The sequence below is a fragment of the Portunus trituberculatus genome, chromosome 28, assembly GCF_017591435.1.
Source record: "Portunus trituberculatus isolate SZX2019 chromosome 28, ASM1759143v1, whole genome shotgun sequence".
Classification (NCBI taxonomy): Eukaryota; Metazoa; Arthropoda; class Malacostraca; order Decapoda; family Portunidae; genus Portunus; species Portunus trituberculatus.
In genome coordinates this window covers 11,691,056-11,709,546 of record NC_059282.1, presented here as the reverse complement: position 1 = coordinate 11,709,546, position 18,491 = coordinate 11,691,056, and the positions used below count along the sequence as shown (strand labels likewise).

The 18,491-nt window shown below is 45.8% G+C and overlaps 1 protein-coding gene across 1 annotated transcript in view; it reads right to left on the bottom strand.

The window, feature by feature from the left end:
• Positions 1–439: 439 nt before the first annotated feature.
• The window catches only part of LOC123510186 (trichohyalin-like), a 25,060-nt gene continuing 7,008 nt past the window's right edge, over positions 440–18,491 (bottom strand). Inside the window, exons 2-8 of the mRNA XM_045265068.1 lie at positions 8,225–8,399; positions 6,808–6,872; positions 6,121–6,223; positions 5,913–6,040; positions 4,974–5,069; positions 2,440–2,672; positions 440–1,849 (exon numbers count right to left, since the gene is read on the bottom strand). Coding sequence (XP_045121003.1) covers positions 2,451–2,672; positions 4,974–5,069; positions 5,913–6,040; positions 6,121–6,223; positions 6,808–6,872; positions 8,225–8,366 — 756 coding nt within the window. The 5' untranslated portion in view covers positions 8,367–8,399 and the 3' untranslated portion in view covers positions 440–1,849; positions 2,440–2,450. The remainder of the gene's footprint in view (positions 1,850–2,439; positions 2,673–4,973; positions 5,070–5,912; positions 6,041–6,120; positions 6,224–6,807; positions 6,873–8,224; positions 8,400–18,491) is intronic.

Below are 18,491 nucleotides of genomic sequence, written 5' to 3'. Positions count from 1 at the left end.
GTAGGTGTGCACGCTGGCCAGGCTATGTAGGTGTGCACGGTGGCCAGGCTATGTAGGTGTGCACGCTGGCCAGGCTGTGTAGGTGCACGCTGGCCAGGCTGTGTGGTGTGCACGCTGGCCAGGCTGTGGTGTGCACGCTGGCCAGGCTGTGTGTGCACGGTGGCCAGGCTAGGTGTGCACGCTGGCCAGGCTGTGTAGGTGTGCACGCTGGCCAGGCTGTGTGCACGCTGGCCAGGCTGGTGGTGTGCACGCTGTGCACGCTGGCCAGGCTGTGTAGGTGTGCACGGTGGCCAGGCTATGTGTGCACGCTGGCCAGGCTGTGTAGGTGTGCACGCTGGCCAGGCTGTGTAGGTGTGCACGCTGGCCAGGCTGTGTAGGTGTGCACGCTGGCCAGGCTGCTCTCGGTCACCTTCCACACACAGATCAAAAGGGACTCGTGGAACAATTCATCATCATTGCAACAAATTCATGTCACAACTTAACAAACACACGGAAACCAGTGCAGGTGTAACAAGTTGTTGTGATTACTGTTAGTGGAGGAAACACAACTTTTACTAAAAAATGAAAATGCCAATAAATGTAAATTTCTTATCCTCTTTTCCAGAAAAAAAAAAAAAAAAACAGGAGAAGCATACAGGACATAAGTAAGTGTCCTCTTTGTAACTGAAGAAAAGACAAGAAAGAAGCAAGTTATTCTCCTTCATAAATAAGCGTCCCTATGTAACGAGAAATATAAACACTGAAGAAGAACAGCAAGTAATTCTGGTTCTTAAGTAAACATCCTCTTTGTAACAAGAAATATAACCACTGAAGAAAAGACAAGAAAGAAGCAAGTTATTCTCCTTCACGAGAGAAATATAGAGAATACAAAGGACTTAGACACAGCCGCACCTCTTTCATTAGGAAGGACTCGCAGGAGAGCAGCACACGTTTGCTGAGGTGTGCGGGCAGCTGTGGGTGCGAGGCGGGCGTGGTGGTGAGCGCCGGGAGTGTGGTGGGTGGTGTGGGAAGAGTGGATGTTCTGGGTGTCTGTATAGTGTTATGGGCGGTTTTGATCTTCTTAATGACAGGTTCTGATTCACAGCCCACGTCCACGTCACTCCCCACTCCTGAAGGAAGTCATTTGTAATTATCAAACATTCCTTAATCGGTTCTGTCTACACATCCTTTACTTTCTTTTATTCAAGGAGTGGCAATTAGTGGCCTTGTTTTATTTTACTTTGTCATTGGTTTGCTTCCTTTGTGCTTAAAAGAGGCCGAGGCAGTGTTGGGAGTGCTTGGTACGGCCCTCTCTCAGCTTCATTAAGGCGAGTGCGAGTTGAGAATATTTCCAACCACTGGCAGCAAGACGAGCGGTGGACTGGTTCAAACTTTGCCGTGACTACAGTTGCTTTGCCTTCGTTGTCTTTAAGGCAACGAAGGCAAATTGAGCTAAATTGAAATTACACAAAACAAAGGAGCATTTGAATTATCAGAGAGAGAGAGAGAGAGAGAGAGAGAGAGAGAGAGAGAGAGAGAGAGAGAGAGAGAATAGGTCGTGGAGGGAAGAAAAAAGATTACCGCCGCGGCTCATCCATGAGGAAGGACTTGCCGGAGTACAGTACACGTTTGGTGAGGTGTGTCGCCGAGCGTTGTGGGCGCGAGGCAGGCGTGGGCGTTCTGAGAGGCGACGCCCTGGAGGTGATGGTGGGCGTCGCGAGTGTGGTGGGTGGTGAGGGTAGGGTAGGGGTCCTGGATGGAGGGGGACGGGATGGGGTGGGTTGAGTGCGGTTATGGGAGACTTTGATCTTCTTAACGCCAGGTTCTGATTCACAGCCCACGTCCACGTCAGTGATGTCACCTCCCACTCCTGAAGGAAGTCACTCGGCATTAACAAACACACATGAATCGCTTTTTCCTGTTATTCTTTACTTTTCTTTTTTTTTTTTAGCGTGACAATTAACGCTCTTTTATTTTATCTTTTTATTAAGACTGTTTTTGTCATTGGTTTGCATCGCTTGTGTTTAAAGGAGACAGTGTTGGGAGTGACTGTTACGGCCTTCTCTCAGCTTCATTAATGGGCGAAGTGCGAGTTGAGAGTAAGATTTCCAACCACTGGCAGCAAGACGAGCGGTGGACTGGTTCAAACTTTGCCGTGACTACTGCAGTGACATTCCTGCACAGTTAAATGGTCTACAGTTGTTCACGTGAAGGAACAAACATCACAGGCTTAGAGGCAACGAAGGCAAATTGAGCTAAATTGAAATTGCATAAAACAAAGAGCATTTGAATCAGAGAGAGAGAGAGAGAGAGAGAGAGAGAGAGAGAGAGAGAGAGAGAGAGAGAGAGAGAGAGAGAGAGAGAGAGAGAGAGAGAGAGAGAGAGAGAGAGAGAGAGAGAGAGAGAGAGAGAGAGAGAGAGAGAGAGAGAGAGAGAGAGAAGGAAACACCAATCCCTCACCTGTATCATTATTACCACCACCTAGCAATGGAGAGGAGGCAGGGGTAGCTAGAGGCGTGGATGGCGTTGGCGGGGCGTGCGTGCGTGGTGGTGGTGACGCCCCTCACTACATTCAGGAGCTGCTGGTGCCGAAGGGTCTCTCGGGCCGCCTGCAGCTCCTCCCGTGCCTCCGTCAGCTGGGCGTCTTTCTCCTTCAGTTTTTCCTGGAACTCGAGGCGATGCTCCTGCAGCTTCTGTAAGGGAAGGACACAAAAAACTGATTCCATATTTGTTTTGGTAATGTTCCTAACCCAAGGTGTTCGTCACGTGCGTTAGCAGCGAGAATGTTCGTAAAGTGACGTGATAGCTGGAGTGTTCGTAAAGTGAGATGATAGCTTCAGTGTTCATAAGGTGAGTTAGCCGCTGCAGTATTCGTAAAGCGATGTGGCAGCTGGAGTGTTCGTAAAGTGATGTGGCAGCTGGAGTGTTCGTAAAGTTATGTGGAAGCTGGAGTGTTCGTGAAGTGAGTTAGTAGCTGGACTGTTCATTAAGTCAATTGGCAGATTGTGTTTGTAAAGTGAGATTATATTCAAGACTTCGAATAGGCAACAAATATTTGAAGGAGTTCGTAAGGCGAGGTAATGATGACTTTGCTGCTGTTGATGGCAAGGCGAGGCAGGCGAGGCAAGGCGAGGCAAGGCGAGGTGTGGTGCGTAGAGCGTGCATGCAGCGTGGACAATTAAGTGTTCACGATGCAGAGAAGGCGCTAACACACGGAACTCATCAATAACGGGGCGGAAGAGGAAGCGCGATAATATTTCAATAGCTACAAGGGGTGGTGAAAGGTGAAGGAACTCATTAACTCACGAAAAAAGAGCGTTTGATACTCTTCATGGCGCATTAAGAGGAAAAAAAGCTACAACAATGAGAATAATGTAACATGATTTAAGCCAGTGTCCAAAGGAGGTTAGGGTTCAATCAGTGGGCTTTGTAAATAACAGAGGACGTGTTGCAGCGGATGTTTCTCAGGCAGGTAGTGGTTAGTGGTTAGTGGTTGTCGGCTGCAGGGATCGTTCATCAGGTGGTTACGTTCAAGGAGCAAGAGGTAGCAGGTTATTCAGGTGTGACAGGGTAATTAATTTCCGGTGATGCCTCTCTTACAGGTGAGATTACAGCATAAACAAGGACCTCGGTATCTGCTCCGTGATGCAAATGAAGACAGCAGCATCGAGGTAATAACTTATAGAATCAAATCCTGTTTTCTCTAGTCTAAAGCAAAAACGTGAATGATAGTTTTTGTTTTTATGATTTGTTTTTCTATTCATTTCCTTGAGATGATATTCAGACAACGAGTTCTGTTACGATTTTTTTTTTCCTTTATTTTTTTTACCTAAAACCACCAACTGAAATAGCGGCCATTTTCCGACATTAGTCTTTTGTTTGCCGAGGAAAAGAACAAGAATAAGAACAAGAACAAAAAGAATATCAACAGCAACAAGAGAACAAGAGCAGGAAGAACAAGAACAAGAAGAATAAGAACAAGAACAAGAAGAACAAGATCGAGAAGAAGAAAAGTACAAGAGCAAGAACAAGATGAACAAGATTAAAAGAAGAAGAAGAAGAAGAAGAAGAAGAAGAAGAAGAAGAAGAAAAAAAGAACAAGAACAAGACGAAGAATAACAATAACAATAACAACAACAGCAACAACAACAATAACAACAAGGAAAAGAGCTTGAAAATAAGGAAAGAAGATAAAAATACAACAGGAAAAAGGAAACGCCATTGCAGAGACAAACCTTCATCATTCATCATTCCACCACCACCACCACCACCACCACCACCACCACCACCGCAGCAGCAGCAGAAGCAGAAGCAGCAACCACTAGGCAACAATCTCCACCATCAAATACTTTTCCCTCAGAAGCAGGAACAAAAACAAAGGTAACATAACATTTCCTCTCTATTCACCTGAGGAGGGCGACATTCAGACAAACTATTTCCTTTGAACCAAGAACACAAATGATAAAAATTCCTGATATTTTCCTTTTATTTGAGGATAACACTCGGTAAAATCTATCAATAACTATTTTTTTCCCTATCGAAGCAAAAACCACCAATTGGAACAGGAACTATAATGTAAGAAATAACTAAGAGGAGGAACGTGATGAAAGCTTATCACAATCAACCTCATAGGAAGCAATTATTATGATTTGACTTGAATTAAAATACAAGCAAGACCCGATAAATAATAAAATAATAAGAAAAGTGTCAAGAGTGAAATCAAAGGCGGGAAAAAAGAGTTCACTGCTTAAGTAAACCGGCAAGGAAGTAAAACCAGTATGAATATAGACAAGTAAGCAAATAAGAAAGTAAGTATATGATCATAAAAAGAGAAAGAAGAATGGAACTAATAGACAACCAAATCAGCAAGGAAGTGAGTGAGTGAATCAGTGAGTGAGTGAGTGAGTGAGCAAGCAAGCACACAAGTCAGAAAGTAAGCAAGCAAGCAGATAAGGCAAGTAAGAACAGCAAGGCAGCAAAGAACTAAGACTCACGCTGGCGAAGAGATCGAGGTCTGCCAGCTGGCGTGAGTTGATGGTCTTCTGCAGCTGCGCCAGGCGACCACGCAGCTGCTCCTGTTCCTCGTGCAGCTGCGGCGGGAAGGGAAAGGTGGAAAGGGCGTCACGGCAGGCAGGCAGGCAGGTAGGCATGTCCCGGAGAGATGCATCCATAACAGGTAGCCGTGGGGGTCCGGGACAGGTGTGTGTGTGTGTGTGTGTGTGTGTGTGTGTGTGTGTGTGTGTGTGTGTGTGTGTGTGTGTGTGTGTGTGTGTGTGTGTGTGTGTGTGTGTGAGAGAGAGAGAGAGAGAGAGAGAGAGAGAGAGAGAGAGAGAGAGAGAGAGAGAGAGAGAGAGTAGATTTAGCATCATATAAAGACTATAGCTTCATTACATTAAATTCTAACTTTTCACATACTAGAGGCTCTGGCTAAGGTTACAAATATAAAAAAAAAGAAAAAAAAAATTGGCCACTGAAGATACCCGTTCGTAATGAAGAGCGCTAAAAGGATTCTGCAAAACTGGTGTCCTGAAACTCACTCTAGGAAATAATTTGAGTCATATACAAAAAATAAATAAATAAATAAAAAAAAAAAAAAAAAAAAAAAAAGCAGGCAGGGAGTTCTAGCCATTAGTTTAGATTATTTCATATATCATTAACCACAACAAAATGCATTATGGGTAAATAAATAAAATGGTCAGGGTTAGGTCCAATATATTAGTAAATCTGGCAAAATCTACATGAAAAAATCCCTGTATGTGAGTTCGTGAGTTTCTGAATGAGGGAAACCTAACAATGGTGACACTCTAATGGTGACTCACAGGAGGCGGTGAAGTGACGGGACCTTAAGAGATAAATGCTGATGTCAATTTTGTACTCTCTCTCTCTCTCTCTCTCTCTCTCTCTCTCTCTCTCTCTCTCTCTCTCTCTCTCACCTTTTCCTTCTCCTCCGCCAAGATTTTTTCATGTTTGCGTTGTTCCTCCTGCAGTTCCTCCCTCAACGCCTTCAGCTCTTCCTCCTTCTGCTGCAGCGCCGCCACCGCCTCCTCCGCCGCCTTCAGAGCTGCGAAGGAAACAACACAAGGTAATCAAGGTGAGGACAGGTGACACTCCAAGCAGGTGTAAATGTTTAGGTCTGCATACCTTTGTTCTTCTCCTCCTGCACCGCCTCCTCCAGTCTCCGCTCGTCCTCCGCCTGCGACTCCTCCATCTCCTTCTTCAGCAGCTCCACCTCTCTGGCGTGCCTCTAGGGGAAGTGACAAAGTGTGAGATCAGGTTTTGAATGTCAGAAGGAGGATTTTTCTACAGGATTACAAGGCAGAAACAAACACAAGGGCGGGATATACCACAGTGTCTGCTACAGTATACAGATGTGCACTAAGGACAGGTGTGTGCGTGCGTATGTGCATGTGTATGTGAATGGGGGAAGGTGTGTTACTACTACTACCACTACTACTGCTACTACCACTACTACTGCTACTACTACTACTATTTATAAACGCTGTGTTATGGAGCATGGTGGAGCAAGACCGAAGTTGAAGCAAGGAGTCTTCCACCTCTCTCTCTCTCTCTCTCTCTCTCTCTCTCTCTCTCTCTCTCTCTCTCTCTCTCTCTCTATGATAAGCATTGGATAAATTGTTGACATCGACGTAATCTTCCATTTGTGGTAATTGAACATGTCCACACATCTTAATCTTTGGTATATGATGGCGCGACTCGTTCACCAGCAGATAAAGGTGCAGGAAGAAAAATTAGATGGTGGAGGAGGAAGGCTACGATGACTCCGATACTATTACTACTATTACTGCTGTTACTCCTACTATGAGCCACCTGCTTAGCCTCCTTCTGCTCCTCCTGCAGGCGCTCCACCTCCCCCAGCAGCCTGTTCTTGGTGTCTGTGGTTAAACAACAGGAAAAGGACATAATTAAGTGAATAAGTAATTGATGAAAAGGTAAAAAAAAAGACATTAGCTTGCATAAGAAAACTAATAGACGTGTTGCAGCATACGTTGGAAAGTTAATGCATTACTTAGGTCGCAAGGACGCATTCAAAAAAACTTCTATACATTGACAAATGTTCTTGATGCATAGAAATGTTACATGTTAATATCTGCATTTAATAAGATGTTATTGAGGGTAAAACCGTAAGAAGTCAATGAAATCAAGAAAGATAGAAAAAAAATAAAGAGAGACTGAAAGGCGAAGGAAAGCTGACACGGTATTAAGAAACGTCTCGAAACTGAAAGATCTGGAGAAAGATATAAAGATAATTGAACACAAGACCGTGCTAGCCAAACCCACCGCGTGATATGAGAGGATGTGTATGTAGCAGATATCACAAACCCATTTTCTTTGATTAATACTGTTCTTTTGAGTATACCAGGAGCCTTACAAGCTGTGTTTACTGGCTCTCTTTAACCTTACATGTGCTAACCATACCACACTGAAGCATACCTAAAAATGAACTCTCTCTCTCTCTCTCATATTGTTTTCTTGTTTTCCTTCTTCTCCATTTTTTCCTTGTTTATTACCTCTCTTCCTTCCTTCCTTCATTCGATCCAATACTTACATTCTATTCTTTATTGTTTTTCTTCCTTCTTGTTTATTCTCTTCCTTTTTCATTCATCCCTTCATTCTAGTATATACATTTTGGCCTCTCTCTCTCTCTCTCTCTCTCTCTCTCTCTCTCTCTCTCTTGTCTTCCTTCTTTCTTCCTTTTTCTATTGCTTATTTACTTTCCTTCCTTGTTTCTTCCCTCTCTTATATTATTTTCTCCTTTCTCTCCTTATTTTCTTCTTTCTTTATCCTCTTCTCCCTCTTTCAATTTAGTGCGCACACACACACACACACACACACACACACACACACACACACACACACATACGTTTTGCTATTACCGGCTGACGATATGAAGGTAAGAGGGAAAGGAAGGTGAACTGCGAGGGTAGAAATAAATATGAGAAAAAGTATATTGAGGAAGAGGTGTCAGGAGAAGCAAGAAACTAAAGAGGATTAGCTGGGTGAGTAACCTGGGGAGAGAGAGAGAGAGAGAGAGAGAGAGAGAGAGAGAGAGAGAGAGAGAGAGAGAGAGAGAGAGAGAGAGAGAGAGAGAGAGAGAGAGAGAGAGAGAGAGAGAGAGAGAGTCAGACAAGGGTGCTATCACTATCTTTACCACACACACACACACACACACACACACACACACACACACACACACACACACACACACACACACACACACACACACCAATAATAGGAGCAATGGAGGCGTAGTTCTGTATAAGTTCATCCAGCTTATTCTTCAGTAGGTCTATGCGACTCATGGCCTCCTGTTTTTGCATGGTCAAGTACTTATTATCCTGACGAAGGACCTCACACTCCTCCCGCATCGCCTCCTCCTTCGCCACCGCCACCGCCACGCCCTGATGGAAGAGGAAGAGGAAGAGGAAGAGGAAGAACATTGGTTAGTCAAGAGAAGCCTTCACCTGCACAATTCTGAAACATTAAAAGAACACAAAGGAAGAACAAAAACAGAGTTTGGTAGAGAATGACTGTTAAAGTCTCTCTCTCTCTCTCTCTCTCTCTCTCTCTCTCTCTCTGTGTGTGTGTGTGTGTGTGTGTTCATACCTATTTCCTCTCTCGTATTCTCTCCCTCCCTCTCATGTCTTCTCCCCCTTCCTCCTCCCACTTTTCTTGTCCACACCTCTCGTCTCCTCTCTCTCCTCTTCCTCCTCCTCCTCCTCCTCCTACTCTCCTTCGCTCTCTCCCTCTTATCCCATCTATCTTCAGACTCATACATAAACCAACACACACACACACACACACACACACACACACACACACACACACACACGCATCTCATTCAATCTTGATGACTTTTTAGCACGGAATATCGCGAAGAAAACGGGGCATGTGTTATTCTTTTATTAATCTTGAGGGGGTTCTTCCTTATTTTTGTAGGACTTTGTAAAAAAAAATGCACGACTCTTCATGAAATAGCAAAAAAAAAAAAAAAAAAGAAGAAGAAGAAGAAGAAGGATAATGATAATAGCGTAAAAAACGTTAAATAAAAAGAAAACGAAGGATGGGAAGGAGAGAGAGAGAGAGAGAGAGAGAGAGAGAGTATACAATCACGAAATAGGATAAGTAGCAGAACACAAAATAAAGCTGGAAATAAGAAAAGGAAACCTCACAAGGGATAGAGTGAGGAAGAGAGGAAGAGGAGAGGGATGAGTGGGGCAGGAGGAGGAGAAGGAGAGGGATGAGAGGGCAAGGAAAGGGCTATTCTCTTCTCCAAGTCACTGGAATCGTTTCTACACGCACTGCATAGTAATTTTCACCTTGTTTGCTTCCTTCCCTTCTCTACTTCCTTCCTTCCTTCATTCATTCAGTCATTCCTCTTTCATTTCATTGTATTTTTTCTTTCTGTTTACTTCCTTCTTTCCTTCCTTCCATTTTAAACTCTTTTTTCTTCTTCTTGCTTCCTTCCTTCCTTCATTCATTCATTCCTTTCATTTTATAGTATTTTCCTTCTTGTTTTTTCCTTCCTTCCTTCCTTCCTTCATTCATTCATTTTATTGCAATTTCCTTCTTGTTTACTTACTTCCCTTCTCTACTTCCTTCTTTCATTTATTTACTCATTTGTTCATTCCAGTACATACATTTTACTCTCTCTCTCTCTCTCTCTCTCTCTCTCTCTCTCTCTCTCTCTCTCTCTCTCTCTCTCTCTCTGTGTCTATTGCTTCATTCCTTCCTCTCTGTGTTTACTCCCTCGTCTCTCCCTCTTCTTGCTTGCTTTTCTCCTTCTCGTTAATCTCTCCAAATGTTTGCTTTCCTCTCTCCCCCTCCCTCCCTCATTTCCCTCATCTTTCTGACTGTTTGCATTCCTCCACTCCTTCTTCCTCCCTTCCTCCCTCCGCCCTTTTCTTTCCTCCTACCCCCTCCCACGTCATTCTCTCCCTCTCTAGTCCTTTAGTCCTATTCTTTGCGTCTCTTTCCTATCCTTCTCCCTTTCAGAATCCTTTAGTTTCATTCTCTAATTATTTTTTTCTTGTTCTTTGCAATTTTTCGTCGTTTTCTATAAATTTTTCGGTTTTATTGTTCTCTCCTTCGTTGTTCTCTTTCTGGACTTGATTATTCACACTTTTCTTTCTCCTTTTAATTCATTATTTATCTTCCATTCTTCTTTTTTATTCTTTTCCTCCTATCTTGTTCTCTTTCTCTCTTTTCTTTCTCCTTCCCCATTCTTTCACTTTTTTTCTTTTCCTCCTTCTTGTTATTCTATTTTTCTCCCTATTTTGTTTCTCCTCTATCACTTTCTCTTTTCTTTCAATCCTTCTCTCTCCCAGTCCTTGGCTTTTCTCCTCTTTGTCCTTTCGTTATTATCCTTTTTCTCTTTTCTTCCTTTTTTCCTTTCTTTTCACCCCTCCATTCTCCTTTTCATCTCGTATTACCTTTTCTTCTATCATTATTTCTCTCTTTTACCCTTTTCTCGCACATTCTCCTTCCTTTTCGTCATTCTCGTTAACTCGTACTGTCTTCCCTCCTCTCCTTTCCTCCTTCATGCCCTCCTTCCTACCCTCCCCCCTTGAGACAGTGAGGCTATATAGCTGGCTGGCTGGTGAGGCAGATCAGCTGACATGTTTTAAGAAGTGAGGCAGGACCCCCCAAGGTGACTGCCCGTGTCCCCTTCAAAACACTCACTCTGAACACATACCCTTTCCTTCCACATACCTCACCCTGACTCACCTGTCGCGCCTCCCCGTTCCCTCACCTGCCCTGCGTTACCTGCCCAACCCTTCCCATTCACTCTAGCTCAGATATTTCGCTTGTTTTTTAGTGATGTTTGCTTTCCTTAACCCTTTCTCCCTCCCTTAGCCTCCTCGTTTTTCTCAGCCTTATTTCCATTCTTATCACGGCTTGTCTCCTCCTCCCCCGCGCTGCCTGGTGAGAAAAGGGCGTCATAAGGGAGGGCGGAGGAGAGAATAGTTATAATGATAAGGAAATAGGAGAAAAGTGAGAGAGGTTAGCAATAGTGGAGGTAATAAAGGGAGGAGCAAGCAAGATAAAGAACAATTAAAGATAAGGTAAGAAAGGTTGAGGAAGAAAGGAAATGAGAAAGAGATGAATGTTGAGAGGATGAGAAAAAAGACGGAGTTTGTAAGCTTAAGAGAGGAGAGAGAGAGAGAGGGAAAGAAGAAGGATAGGAAGATGTAAAGAAGAAGAAAGATAAAAAAAAAAGAAGAAAAGACAGAAGTACTGAAACAAGAGAAAAGAAAAGGGAAAACCAAGAAAAATAAGTCTTGAAAGAGAAGAGAGAAAGAGAGAATGAGTGAGTGAAAGGAAGATAAAAAAAAATAGAAAGAAGAGGGAAGGAAAGATAGAGATACTAAAAACAAAAGGAAAAAAAAAATAAGGAAAAAAGTCTTGAAAGAGGAAAGAGAAAAGAGGTAGGTGACTGGAAACTAAGGAATGAGATTTGGTAAAGGAGAAGAGAGAAGGAGAAGAGGAGGAAGAGGAGGAGGAGGAGGAGGAGGAGGAGGAGGAGGAGGAGGAGGAGGGAGAGGAGAGAGAGGAGGGAGAGAAGACTATGGAGGGGAGACTAGTGGTGGAAGGCTTGACAAGAAGAACTGGGAGGATTAGGTTTATGAGGATGAAGACGAGGAAGACGTGATAGGGAGGAGGAGGATGGAGAAGAAGAAGAAGAAGAAGAAGAAGAAGAAGAAGAAGAAGAAGAAAACATGAACAAAAACAAGAACAAAAACAAGAAGAAACAGAAGAGGACGAGGCAGATGAGGAGAGGAGGAGGAGGAGGAGGAGGAGGAGGAGGAGGAGGAGAAGTGGAGGAGGAATATGAAATGAGATTGGGAAAGGAAAACTAAAAAAAAAAAGATGTGGAGAAGAATAGAAAGACAAGGATAATGTGATGCTAAGGAAGGAAGAGAAAGAGAGAGTGAGAGGAAAGAGAAGGAAAGGCTAAGCTGGGGAGAAGAGTGAGGAAGAGTGAGGGAGGGAGAGAGGTGGTGGGCTGAGGAGTGGGGTATGGGGAGGGGCAGGCTGTGTCACTCTGGAAGCCTTAAGAGATGGATAAAAGAGACACTTCAGATCTGCAGGTGAATGTTGAAGCTGAACCAACACTCCCAACCTCACCAAGTGCTACTCCTCCCTCTCCCTCTCTCTCTCTCTCTCTCTCTCTCTCTCTCTCTCTCTCTCTCACAACTTCTCCCCCCTCCTATCTTCTTCCCCTCTCTCTAAGTTTCCTTCCTTTCTTTTATCAACGGCCTTGGTTTCTATTCTTATGGTATTATTTCTCTCTCTCTCTCTCTCTCTCTCTCTCTCTCTCTCTCTCTCTCATCCCAAACCTTTTTTCTCTTCCCTCACCTTAACCTCCTCCCATTCATTCCCCCCTCCCCATCTCCTGTCCCTTCTCTGTTCCCTTCTTTCCCTGACTTACCTTTCCCTCACCTCCAAGCACACCTGTGAACAATCAGCAACACTTCCTGGCTACCTGTTGCTACCACACCTGTTGATCATCACTCACACACACACACAGACACACACACACACACACACACCTGCACGATCTTGTACTTCATTCAGCAGTGTACACGTGGCAAATATTAATCATTCAGTAACGATAAATTTGTCATGTCACGTCCCTGGAGTGCCTGAAAGGGGGGTGACGGAGGGGGAGGCACCGTCAGCACCTCCGTCAGACGCCACGTGGCCTTGACGCATGAACTTTGCGGCGACCTTGAGAGCGAACACACCACAACCACCAACGCCACCATAATCCCTCCCTCCCGTCTCTTCCCCCTCCCCAGTGCTTGCTTCCCTAGAACTCCCCTCCTCTCTTCCCTCTCATCCCCCTATGCCACAGACCTCCCATGGCACTGCTCTTCCTCTCTCTCTCTCTCTCTCTCTCTCTCTCTCTCTCTCTCTCTCTCTCTCTCTCTCTCTCTCTCACTGACTTTATTTTTCTTTCTTTCCTTAGTTTCTCTTCAGTTCTTCCTTTTTCTCTCTCTCTCTCTCTCTCTCTCTGGTACTGCTCCAAATTTAGGTTTATATTCCTCCCTTCTTCCCTCACTCCAGCATTAACCTTCCTCCTCCCTTCTCTCCCTTATACGCATCCTTACCTTGAGACCCAAACACTCCTCCCTTTCTCTTACATTTCCTCCCTTTTTTCATGACTCTCTACCTTATACCCTCTCCTTTCCTCCTCTCACTAATTTCCTTATCTCCCGCTTACTCTCACATTCCCTCCTATTGCATGATTTCAATACCCTCATACTTCTCTTCTCCTCCCCCTCTCACCTTAATCTCTCTGACACTTCTTCCTTACTCTCATATTCCCTCCCTACCTCATACCCTCAACTCTCTCTTTCCTCTCACCAGCCTCATTATCTCCCCTCTCACTCATCCTTCGTCCCTCACCTCCCTCACCCCACGCATCCTGTTTGCAAAGGTTCAATCCCAAATGTTCAAGTTAAGATTGGGTTCTGATGCTACAAATGAGAGTTGGATTCGATTGTCTGCCCGGCGTGTGGTATTTGAGAAGGCAGGTGGGCACAGGTACAGTCCACCTGGGAGCCCGTGTGCTGCACTGCTCTGGGGGAGGGGGATTGCTGCAGGTGGGGAAGGGGGGCAGCAAGGAGCAAGACTAATCTGCTGGAGTAAAGCGTTAGATTTCCACCATTCTGAGGGCGTGAGAGGGGCGTGGGCTGCCTTGTGGGTGGCGGTGGGCGCAGTGCATGGAAGGATTGCGTGGAAGAGGACGGTAATGACTGTATCTCCTCTCCCTCCTCCTCCTCCTCTTCCTCCTCCTCCTCCTCCTCCTCCTCCTCCTCCTCCTCCTTCTCCTCTTGCATGACCTTACTGATTTCAAAAGAGGCATGTCAGGTAATGTCTAAGATAACTGTAATAACACACTAAACTTTAGAACTGCCTTCATAATTTCTCTTGCCTTGATTTCCTCCAGCCTCTCCTTACTTATTTATTTCCACCGAGACACCCAAGACACTTAGGACGTATTCTATTGTATTATTTTCGTTATAATTCAACCCTCGACTAGCATGTGGTTGTAAGGATACGAGAGAGCATCATTGTTATCATCACCTACAACACCTGCTCACCACCACCACCGCCGCCGCCGCCTCATCATGCGTGCTGTCTGGTTGCTGCTCTCCGCACGACATCCGCCTCGTAAAACGCGACGTGCCCCCTGCAAGGATCTAAAGGGTATAACAACAGGAATATAAACAGCGCCACCACCTTCACCACTAACAACAGTAACAGTAACACCAACAAGATTCTCGACCTCCTTCTTCTCATACTAATACTACCACCACCACCACCACCACCATAACAGCAATAGTGGTGGTAACAATGATTCCACGTCCTCTTCTTTCTACTACTATCAATACTACCACCTCCACCGCCGCCATAACACCAACAACAACAGCAATAACATTCCCGAACTTCTTCTCATACTACTAGGAATGCTACCACCTCCACCACCACCATAACATCAACAGCAACAACAACAATTCCTCGCCCGCTCTTCCTACTACTACTACTACTACTACTACTACTACTACTACTACTACTACCACCACCATAACACCACCAACAACAGCAACATTCTCGACCTTCTTCTCATACTAATACTAATATTACCACCACTACCAACGCCAATAACAATAGAAACAGCAACATCAATTCCACGTCCTACTGCTCATGTTACTGCTACTACAACTACACCACCACCACCAACACCACAACCTCCACCACCACCAACAACAATAGCAATAGCAACATGGACAACATTTCCTCCCCGTCATCCTCTTCCTCTTCTTACTAGTACTATACCACCACTAATTACCACCACCAACACCACTACCACCACCACCAAACACCCTCTAGGTCTCACCCCACCCGCCTACCGCCCGACTGGAGGAGGTGCGCCCTGGAGCCTTCCCGCCCTCAAACGTCGCCCAAGTCCAGCGCCGACAGGGACTTATATACCTGCATGATCCGCCCAAACTTGGCTCAGGTGAGTGATGCCCGCTTGCTCCTCCAGCTGACTGCGCCCCACCGCTACCCTCACTAATGCTCCCACGGCCCTGTCTAATGGACTCTCTCTCTCTCTCTCTCTCTCTCTCTCTCTCTCTCTCTGTGACTGCCTGCGTCGCGTCCTCTGAATTTTCCGGATCGTTTGGTGACATGAGTCTTCTTCTGACGTGTGTGTGTGTGTGTGTGTGTGTGTGTGTGTGTGTGTGTGTGTGTGTGTGTGTGTGTGTGTGTGAGAGAGAGAGAGAGAGAGAGAGAGAGAGAGAGAGAGAGAGAGAGAGAGAGAGAGAGAGAGAGAGAGAGAGAGAGAGAGAAAGACACTCAATCTCACAGCGTTGCACCTGAGGAGGGACGGCCAGGTATGCAGGTGTGTCAGGCTGCTGCATCACCACCACCACCACCACCACCATCACTCATACGGGTCCCCAGGTCAATAAAAAGACACCACAATCACCCACCACCTCATCCCCACCACTCCCCAACAAACCCCCACCCCAAATACTGCTGGGGATATTGCGAGGGTGAAATGTATAATGTATGGAGGAGGTTGGGGAGGAATGTTGGGGAAGGAGGGGGAAGGGGAAGCAGGGGGTAAGCCGGTCTTGGCCAACGAGGCTCCTGATGTACATGATAATGACCCATAATGCCTTCAAGACAAGGATGATTATCACATGAAAGTCACCGTGATATTGGCTGCAATGATTCGGGGAGGGGGGGGGAGGGGGGAGGAAAAAGAGAAGGGGGGAATGATAAAGAGGGGGAAAGATGAAGTTGGAGGCTAATTTTCTCTCTCTCTCTCTCTCTCTCTCTGATTGCATCCTTCGCTATAAATATTTCCCTCTTCTCTTTCCTTCAAGACACGCAGTACTCCTTTCACCGGCTCATACTGGTAAGCTGACGGGGGAAGGTGTGCGGGAAGGGTGGGGAGAAGCCTTGTCCTTTACTATCCTCTCTGCGTGGTTCGTTAATAGTTTACGTCGCTCATCAGATGCTCTCCTTATACCACACCGGATTCCCTGGGGTCTCTCTCTCTCTCTCTCTCTCTCTCTCTCTCTCTCTCTCTCTCTCTCCACGCCCACACTCAGGATTGGTTAAACGGACGCGACAGCCTTGTTAAGCCTCTTGACTCCGTTGTGTGTGTGTGTGTGTGTGTGTGTGTGTGTGTGTGTGTGTGTGTGTGTGTGTGTGTGTGTGTGTGTGTGTGTGTGTGTTCTCCCGCCAGGTATGCTGACCTGGGTGGCCCCATAGCCACTGCAGCGTGTCCTGCAACCACCACCACACCCACAGCCACAGCCACACCACATTCCTACCACACCCACACCCTCAGACAGACTACCACCACCACACCCTCCTCACCTTCACTTACATACACACACACACACACACACACACACACACATGCACAGACACACTTCCCCAGAAAAAGCAGAAGAGCGACAGGCATTTCTGGGCATAGAAAAATAGTGGAGAGCGTGAAAGAGCATGCTAGGGGTCACTCAAACCCTCACCCAGGACACTCAGACACTCAGACACCCCCTCAGTAAAGTGTTGAGGGCGTCATCTTTTCTCTGAACAGTTTACAAGGCACGTCCGGTGAGGCTATGTGTAATTAATGTGGTGAGCTTGTTTTTGTATGTTCAATTTACTGTATGTGTGTGTGTGTGTGTGTGTGTGTGTGTGTGTGTGTGTGTGTGTGTGTGTGTGTGTGTTTCAGTGCCCTTCCATTTTTCAAGTGAGAGGAAGCTATGGAGAAACAGGAAGAAAAGGGAAGCAGGAACAGAATAAATAAGCAGGAACAAGTAAGAAAGAAGAAAGAATCGGCACACACACACACACACACACACACACACACACACACACACACACACACACACACACACACCTGAGCACCTAATTACACCTTGCAGAAGCACACCTCAACAAAGACAATCCCTCACCGCTACATCCCTCACAGTAACCTTGCTGGCTCGGGTGAACACACTGGGGTATATAAAGCAGCCTTGGTCGCTGGTCTCTGGCGGGGGTGAAGGTGCGCGGCTCGTAACAAGGTACTAACAATAGGGAGGGGCGAGGGAGGAGCCAGGGGGTTCGAGGGGGATATACAACACTTCTCTTTCCAGACACCGCCGCCGCCGCCACGCCTCCACGCTGTCCCTCAGGTATTTCCCACGCGAGTCACTGGGGAATGCTAAGTGGTAGATGGAAATACTAGTAAGATGATATGTATGGGGCATTTCAATATGTTTCTCTTTATTTCCTGTGTTCTTTCTTCCTTCCTGTCATTCCAGTCTTGTCTCCCTTTCCCATTTCTTTTCTTCTTTCCCACGCGAGTCACTGGGAATCCTTATGGTAGATGGAAATACAAGTAAGGTGATATATATGGGGCATTTCGACGTGTTTCTCTTCATTTCCTGTGTTCTTTCCTCTTTCCTGTCATTCCAGTCTTGTCTCCCTTTCCCATTTCTTTTCTTCATTTCTTCTCTTTACGTGGTAGATGGAAATACATATAAGGTGATATGTATATTGGGTATTTCGACGTGTTTCTCTTTATTTCCTGTGCTCTTTCCTCCTTCCTGTTATTCCAATCTTGTCTCCCTCTCCATTTCTTTTCATCTCTTCTCTCTTCCTTCTTTTATCATTCCGTCTGTCTAACAATCGACGGAAATTTAATGGGATATTTCTATATACTCCCCTTTCCTTCTCTCTCCACCTTCTTCCCCTTCATGCCAGTCTCACATCTAATAAATTCTCGACTCCCTTTCCTCCCTTCTTCCTCTCCTCATTCCACTCCTTCTATCCCCTCTTGCTAAGAATACCTGTACATTCCCCCTCTCCTCCCAGCAACTCCCGTCATGCCAGCCCCACAGCCCTCCCCCGGCACAAGAAACACGCTCACACACGCAATCACACGAAGGAGATAACCAACTTGCATGCTCTGGAGATCTCCCAATGGATAAGGAACAGAACTAAAAGCGCTGGGGTGGATAATAACAATAGCAGCAATAATGATGATAATAAAGACACGGTAACACTATCAAGCGAAATTTGAGACGTGAGGAAAGGGGAAGCTGAGGTTGAGGGGGATGTGTGGGGAACTCGAGGGGTGTAGGGTGGGGTGAGGCTTGCCAAGGTCACGAAGGTAGGCATCAGGTGGAGGGGTATAACTCATTCACCTGCCAACGCTACACAAAAGCCCCCGTGATTACGTTAAGGTTCACCAGCAATTACAAGACGGAGGGAGCTTCGTCTCTAAGGACCGGCGTGCCCCGTTCACTCTCCTCCCATGCAACTGTTAGCGCTGCACCTGTCCAGCCATTATCCTTGAGGCCCAGGTGTGCTCAACGTGGGACCCGACACCTGTAATCTACGTGAGTGACTGAATGAGTGTGTGTGTGTGTGTGTGTGTGTGTGTGTGTGTGTGTGTGTGTGTGTGTGTGTGTGTGTGT